The sequence below is a fragment of the Macaca mulatta genome, chromosome 1 (assembly GCF_049350105.2).
Source record: "Macaca mulatta isolate MMU2019108-1 chromosome 1, T2T-MMU8v2.0, whole genome shotgun sequence".
In the NCBI taxonomy this organism is placed as follows: Eukaryota; Metazoa; Chordata; class Mammalia; order Primates; family Cercopithecidae; genus Macaca; species Macaca mulatta.
This window is the reverse complement of record NC_133406.1, coordinates 114,868,119-114,876,401: the sequence shown is the minus strand read 5'-3', so window position 1 is coordinate 114,876,401 and position 8,283 is coordinate 114,868,119. Positions and strand designations below refer to the sequence as shown.

The 8,283-nt window shown below is 41.4% G+C and overlaps 1 protein-coding gene across 1 annotated transcript; it reads right to left on the bottom strand.

Moving 5' to 3' along the window:
* Window positions 1-4,998: 4,998 nt before the first annotated feature.
* Window positions 4,999-7,964, bottom strand: RPTN (repetin). Its single transcript, XM_028848091.2, has one exon. It carries the CDS (start codon window positions 7,886-7,888, stop codon window positions 5,801-5,803), a length of 2,088 nt encoding a protein of 695 aa, XP_028703924.2. The 5' UTR covers window positions 7,889-7,964; the 3' UTR covers window positions 4,999-5,800.
* Between the last annotated feature and the right edge of the window lie 319 nt (window positions 7,965-8,283).

The window sequence follows — 8,283 nt, the reverse complement described above, 5'->3', positions numbered from 1 at the left end:
TGCTTTGTTGTTCAGAAATTTCTTCTACCAGATACTAGATCCCTAGCAGCCAAGCTCTTTGTTACAGTGTAACAAGGGTGACCTTTGCTCCAGTTCCTAATAAGTTTCTCATTTCCATCTGAGACCTCATAAGCCTGGCCTTCACTGTTCATATTTTGATGAGTATTTTGGTCACAACCACTTAGCAAGTCTCTGAGAAGTTCCAAACTTTCCCTCATCTTCCTGTCTTCTTCTGAGACCTCTAAATTCTTCCAATTTCTGCCCCTTACCCAGTTCCAAAGCTGTTTCCACATCTTCAGGTATCTTTATAGCAACACCCCACTGTCAGTACCTATTTTCTATATTAGTACATTTTGCATTGTTATAAGAAATAATAAGAGACTGGGTAATTTATAAAGAAAAGAGGTTTATTTTGGATGATAAATCTTCAGATTGTACAAGAAGTGTGATGCCAGCATCTACTTCTGGTGAAAGCATTAGGAAGCTTTTAGTCATGGTGGAAAGTGAAGGGCAAACAGGCATATCACATGGCAGGAGACAGAGCAAAAGAGAGAGGGAAGAGGTCCCAGGCTCTTTTAAACAACCAGATCTCATATGAACTCATGGAGTGAGAACTCACTCATTACCACAAGGACAGCACCAAGCCATTCATGAAGAATCTGCCCCCATGACCCAAGTACCTCCCACTAGGCCCCACCTCCAACATTGGGAATCACACTTTAACATGAGATTTGGAAGAGACACACACCCAAATCATATCAAAATGTATTAGTTAAGGTTCTATTGAAATAATTTAGGAGAAGAAAAGATGATACATACCAGGTAAATGAGCAAGGAGCGATCAGATTATAAATCACTTTTGTGTATATCATCTGTATTTATCTCTAAGAAACTTTGGAATTTTTAAACTTTGGAATTTTTTCTTCAGCTTGTATTTTAGCTTTAGAGGGTACATGTGTAAGTTTGTTACATAGATATATTGTGTGACACTGAGGTTTGGGGTATGAATCCCATCATCCAGGTGTTGAGCTTAGTACCCAAGCTTAGTACTCGGGAAATGCTCAAAACAGGAAGTTTTTCAATCCACACTTCTTTCCCTCCTTCGCCGCTCTAGTGGTCCCCTGTGTATATTGTTCCCATCTTTATGTCCATGTGTACTCGGTGTTTAGCTCCCACTTATAAGTGAGAACATGTCATATTTTGTTTTCTGTTTCTGCATTAATTTGCTTAGAATAATGGCCTCTAGCTGCATCCATGTTGCTGCAAAGGACACAATTTTGTTTGTTTCTATGGCTGTGTGGTATTCCATGGTGTATATGTACTACATTTTCTTTATCCAATCCACCGTTGATATGAATCTAGGTTGATTCCATGTCTTTGCTATTGTGAATAGTGCTGCAATAAACATATAAGTGCATGTGTCTTTTTGGTAGAAGAATTTATTTTCTTTTGGATATGTACCCAGTAATGGGATATAGCTCTGTTTTAAGTTCTTTGAGAAATCTTCAAACTGCTTGCCATGGTGGTTGAATTAATTTATATTACAACAACAGTGTATAAGTATTCTCTTTACCCACAGCCTTGCCAGCATCAGTTATTTGTTGACTTTTTAATAACAGTCATTCTGACTGGTGTGAGATTGTATCTTATTGTGGTTTTAATTTGCATTTCTCTGATGATTAATGATGATGAACATTTTTTCATGTTTGTTGGCTGGCTGCTTGTATGTCTTCTTTTGAAAAGTGTTTGCTCATGTTCTTTGCCAATTTTTAAATGCGGTTATTTGTTTTTCTCTAGTTGGTTTAAGTTCCTTACAGATATTGAGTATTGGACCTTTGTTGGATTAATAGTTTGAGAACATTTTCTCCCATTTTGTAGGTTTTCCATTTACTCTGTCCACAGCTTCTTTTGCTGTTCTGAAGAGCTCTTTAGTTTGATTGGGTTCCACTTGTTAATTTTTGATTTTTTAAACTGGATTTTTAAACCCCGTTTTACAGATGAGAAAACTGAGACTTAAAGAGACAAATTTTTAAGATCATAAAATTGGTAAGTGGTAAAACTAGGTCTTAAATGTAAGTCTTTTTAAAATTTTAAATCTCAACTTTATGTATATAATTGGTCAGTCACTGTGCTTGATGTGAAATATACAACTGTGAATAAGATGCAATTTCTGTCTTCTGGGACCTTATTGCTTGATGGGAAACAGATGAGTTTAAAATTTGCTTCAACGCAATCTGATAAGCTCTATGCTGATGATAGGTGCAGAAGGTGACATCAGTCCCAAGAATGGGTAGGATTTTGGCAGGCAAAGATCAGGACTGCATCTAAGTGGAGAAATTGTATAAGCAATGACATGGAGGCTAGAAAGTTATCCTGTTAAGTTGGAGTCTAGGGGCATTGTTGGAAACTGAGTTGGAAATGTACACTGAAGCCAGATCATGGAGGGCTTCTATGAGCATTCAACCAACACTTATTTTTTGGATGTACATCATGACAAGCTATATTGTCTGAAATGCAGGGATTACAGCAGCAAACAAGACAAACAAAATCCTTGTTCTTATGGGCCTTACATTCCAGTAGGGAGAAAAAGACAATAAATGAGTAACATAAAAACAAGGTATCAAATATGAAAAGTGTTAAGAACATTGGCAGCACAAATGATGAATATGTGGTAGAGAGTGATTGGGGTGATACCGTTTTAGAATAAATGCCAGAGAAAGCTTCTCTCACGAGGCAACTTTTTAACCAAGACCTGAATGAAATAAGGATTGAGCCACACCAAGATTGAGAAGAAGACTATTCTGATCAAAGAAATAGCTAGTTCAAAGGTCTCCAGGTGGGGATCAGCTTGTCCTGCTAGAATCATGGGAAGAAGGCCAGAGTGATTAGAAAACAGTGATGCAGAGGAGAATGGTGAAAGATGAGGCTTTGCAGGGCCCCATCCTATAGGAAAGTCCTGAGAACAAAGTTGGATTTTATTCTCAATGTGGAGGGAAGCTACTGGGAATTTCAAGTAGGGAGTGGCACAATGTGGTCTACCTTTTTAAAAGGGATGGGGAGTCCCATCAGGAAGCTGTATTCTAGGAGAGGTGGCCTGGAGTGGGATGACGGGAGTAGAGATGAAAAGAATCATGGATTTGGGCTGTTTTGTGTTTTGAGACAGAAACAAAAGGACTTGGCATGTAGATGATGCACTGATTGTTGAGCAGCTTCCAGATTTTGAGTTCTTTCACCCTGATTCTCCACCTTCTGATTTAGTTTGCTGGGGAGAGTTTAAGTTACAGAGAATATTTGTGTAGGAGACTCTTCCTACACATGAACACATGTGTCATTTAAACAGCAGCCAACATATGGGCATTCTCACTGATCTTGAGGCCCAGGACAAGCCATGGCCCTTTGCATTTTTCTCTGTCCCCCAGGATCACAGTCCTAGCTTAGATGCCTTTCTTCTAAGTCCTTCTTAGGACTCTTTCGCAGTCCTTCTAGGTATAGCTACTTACATCCTTGGTGTCATAACAGTAATTTTCTTATACTTATGACATTGTGCCTTGCATAATGGTTGTTTGCTGTATATATTGGTCTTACTATATTTTTATTTTCTTCAGGAAAGCAGCTATTATTATGAGTTATCATATTCTTCCTATGGTAAATACAACATTCCTATCTCCTCCTATATTTCCTAGACTTATTTGCAGCTAGAGTTCTAGATGTGAATTAATGTTTTTCCAATTAAGCATATTTGCATGATATTTGGAAGGTGAAAGTGAGTTAGAGACCATCACACCAAGATTTTGGCTTTTTGTTTTTTTTGTAAATAAGGTTATAGAGACAGGTTGATAGGCAATTTTGGCAGCAATGTCAGAGGCTTCTGAATCACATGTTTCTGATTTTTGGATTGCAAGTCTGGTAATGTATTGAACTCAATAGTCCCTGGGGTTGATTTCTAATTTCTAATAATTCAGTCCTTATTGTTCTAGGCAGTAAAGCCCTTATTGTTTAAAAGACCTAAAAAGGTTAGTTTCGTTCCTTGAGCCATAACTAAATGAGGAGTTAATTCAGTCTCTCTTGTTTGTCCCTGTGGTTTATATGCAGTAGATGCCCAATTAATGTCCAGTTGAATTTATTACAAAGCCAGACTTATTTGCTCCACCTGTCCACTTATTCAAAAACAATTAGTACCACTAGACATCACTGGCTATATTAAGTGCTGAGCAGTACAAAGTTGAGTAAGATACGGTCTTATTCCCAGTTTTCCAGGAGAGAAAATTACCATAGAGTGTGGGCCAAATGATATAACAAAAGTGAGTGTGAACTTAGAGAAAGCAGAGTTTGGAGTGTCCAGAAAGGCTGCTTAGAAGAGGTGAGGTTTTAGTTGGGACCCAGAGGATGCCTAGGGTTTTTTCAGGCAGAAAATAGCAGGGAGGTATTCCATGCTGATGGGATGGCATATTCAAAGATATGAATTCATGAAAGATCAAGTGTACTAAGAAAAGGTTAAGTCCTTGGTGTGACTGGAGCATTGGATGCTCCTGGGAGGGGCCTCTCATGTGACTAGGCTGGGTAGGTCATCTGATCAGATAGTGAGGCTTATGTGACACATTGAGGGATGTAAATTTTTTTCTCAAGTCACTGGGGAGCCACTGAGGAGAAGGGCCATTAAGGCAGTGGAGATGAAGACATGAGAAGAGATTCAAAAGTTATGGGGATGTAGAGTTGGGAAGACTCAACGACAATTTGAATGCGGCAGTGAGGGAGTGGTAAAGGTAAAATATGACTAAGTAGAGGGAGGAGGAGCTGAAAATTATATTTAGATCAGTTTCATTTTGACTCTTTGTTTTTTGTTTTGTATTGATTCTTATTTTTTTTCAGTGCCCAGGAACTCAGGGAACAAAGACATTTTAGAAATCAAGAAATAAGGTGTTATTTTTGGGAAATGGCTCAAAAGTGAAAATAGCACAATCTTCCCACAGTGAAGAAAGAAAGGAGTCATGAAAGTCATTGCTCATCAATTATTTATTAGATATTTTAATACAATTCTTAATCTGCACATAGATTTTCTTGAGAAGAGTTTTCAGGTCTTAGGAGCTATAGATCAACAGTTCTGATCCCCTGGAATTTGCAAACATGTGACATATACTTTCTCTCTGTTTTGTATAATCAGAAACTAGAAAGGTATTGAGTTGGAATGGGTTCATTCAGCTCTAGTGATAGGCACTATTGGACAGTCCCTCTGGTGTGGAATAAGAGCCTGGCATGGGAGATGTAGTAAACATCAGAGATGCACTCTATGTTCTCGGCTCTCCTAGCAGCCTTGAACTGAGTTTCATTCTAGTCTAGACTATGAGGCTTGAAATTCCTGATGTTTTATCCACAGGATCCAAAGCTCACCAAACCTATGGTTCCTATCCTTGGATGTAATATAAATCTTCAGAATATCTTTTCTGTTTCTGAACTTTAGGGAGAAGTGTTCTACTGTTCTACCTTTCAATGATTCAACCAGGTCTCAGAAGTCAAAGCAGGAAATGATTTAAATACCCACACTGATCAACATTAAGATATGATTATTTCACCCAATTTACCACCTAGATTTCACTGAATCAGAAAACCCTAGAATTGCTGCTCAAAAAACCAAAAAGCCCTTACATGAATACTAGTACTCAAAAACATCCTTGCAGGTAGATACAGCAGAGGATAGAGGGAAGAAATACATTCTTGATCTTTTAAGTAGAATTAAAGGTGAACTCAACATATAGGTTTCTTTTTTGCCTTTGTGTTGCTTTACCTCTGGTGCTCACATAGACTAGTATCGATAGGATTTCTGCTCTTGCACATAGTCATAGAGGGGGTTGGGAACAGTAGCTGCCTTGATAGGGTGACCACGCTGTTCTCTGCTTTGGGGCCTCCCACTGCTCTGGGTTGGATAGAAGGATGGCTCAGTGTGTCTTTTCTGTGAACCTTGGCTCTGGTCATCCTCATTCATGTGGAATTTTTCTCTGTTAGGACAGCTTCTCTGGGTCACTTGGGATTTTTGATTCTGAGATCCTTGATATCTCTCTTTCTCCTCATAGTTTTGTCTATTATGTTGTTGCTTACGGTTTTGATCCCCTTCATGGGTTTGCCCGTCTCGTCTTTGACTGTTCTGCCCATCTTCATGGGTTTGCCTGTCTCGTCTCTGACAGTTCTGCTCATCTTCATGGGTTTGCCTGTCTCGTCTCCGGTGGTTCTGCTCATCTTCATAGGTTTGCCTGTCTCGTCTCTGACGGTTCTGCTCATCTTCATGGGTTTGCCTGTCTTGTCTCTGGTGGTTCTGCTCATCTTCATGGGTTTGTCTGTCTCGTCTCTGATGGTTCTGCTCATCTTCAGGGGTTTGCCTGTCCTGTGTCCCACATGGACCTTCCTGACCCTCATGACTGTGTCTATCCCAACTTTGATGGCCCTGCTCTTCCTCTGCCCAGTGGCTCTGCCCCTCACCATGACTCTGCCTGGTCTTGGCCTGTCTGTGGCCCTGCTCATTACTGTATGATTGCCAGTCTCTCCCTTTGTGACAAAGTGGTCTTTCTTGTTGGATGTGTGCTAAGAGTTTGTGTTGGTGGTGTTGGCTATCCTCTTCAGGCTCCCATACCTGGTGGATGTTCTCCTGTGAGTCCCTAGACTGGAATCCCTGTCCCTGGTTTTGGTACCCTTTCTGTCCTGGAGTCTGTTGACTTAGCCTCCCTGATCTTCCTGATTGCTCAACATAAGAGGCTTTTCTTGTTCCTTCGGTCCCTTGGAAGTACTTATTTTGCCCTTGTATTTCCCCAGTCTGTGATTGAACATAGCAGGAACTCTGGCCTTGTCTGTCTGTCTGACCATAATGATAACTCTGACTTTGTCTGTCTGTCTGACCACAATGGGAACTCTGGCCTTGTCTGTCTGTCTGACCATAATGATAACTCTGCCCTTGTCTGTCCATCTGACCGTAGTGGGAACTCTGGCCTTGTCTGTCTGTCTGACCATAGTGGGAACTCTGGCCTTGTCTGTCTGTCTGACCATAGTGGGAACTCTGGCCTTGTCTGTCTGTCTGACCATAGTGGGAACTCTGGCCTTGTCTGTCTGTCTGACCATAGTGGGAACTCTGGCCTTGTCTATTTGTCTGACCATAATGGGGACTCTGGCTTTGTCTGTCTGTCTGACCATAGTGGGAACTCTGGCCTTGTCTGTCTGTCTGACCATAGTGGGAACTCTGGTCTTGTCTGTCTGTCTGACCATAGTGGGGACTCTGGCTTTGTCTGTCTGTCTGACCATAGTGGGAACTCTGGCCTTGTCTATTTGTCTGACCATAGTGGGAACTCTGGCCTTGTCTGTCTGTCTGACCATAGTGGGAACTCTGGTCTTGTCTGTCTGTCTGACCATAGTGGGGACTCTGGCTTTGTCTGTCTGTCTGACCATAGTGGGAACTCTGGCCTTGTCTGTCTGTCTGACCATAGTGGGAACTCTGGCCTTGTCTGTCCATCTGACTATAGTGGGAACTCTGGCCTTGTCTGTCTGTCTGACCATAGTGAGAACTTTGGCCTTGTCTGTCTGTCTGACCATAGTGGGAACTCTGGCCTTGTCTGTGTGTCTGACCATAGTGGAAACTCTGGCCTTGTCTGTCTGGCTGACTGTAGTGGGAACTCTGGCCTTGTCTGTCTGTCTGACCATACTGATAACACTGGCCTTGTCTGTTCGTCTGACCATAGTGGGAACTCTGGCCTTGTCTGTCCATCTGATTGTAGTGGGAACTCTGGCCTTGTCTGTCTGTCTGACTGTAGTGGGAACTCTGGCCTTGTCTGTCCATCTGACTGTAGTGGGAACTCTGGTCTTGTCTGTCTGTCTGACCATAATGATAACTCTGGTCTTGTCTGTCCATCTGACCACAGCCTAATTCCTGACCCAGCCTCCCAGACTGTCCACAATAAGAGCCTGATTTCTGTTGATTTGTTTGGTTAAAGTGAGAGTCTTGTCCAAATGTTTCAGGCTGTTGTGCAAGTCTTTCAGACTGACCATAATGAGAATCCTGAACTGGTTTTTCACACCCATTTAAGGCAAAGATATGTCCCTGCCATTTAGTCTGGCCCCTGGTAGATTTGTGACTCACTTTTTTATCAGAACCAGAGTTGGAGTCTTGACTTTGTCTCTCTGACTGATCAAAGCTGAAATCCTTGTCTTGTCTCTCAGACTGATTGTGGTGAGAATCTCTGTCTTGTCTCTCAGGCTGACCATTGTGGGAATCTCTGTCTTGTCTCTCAGCCTGACCGTGGTGGG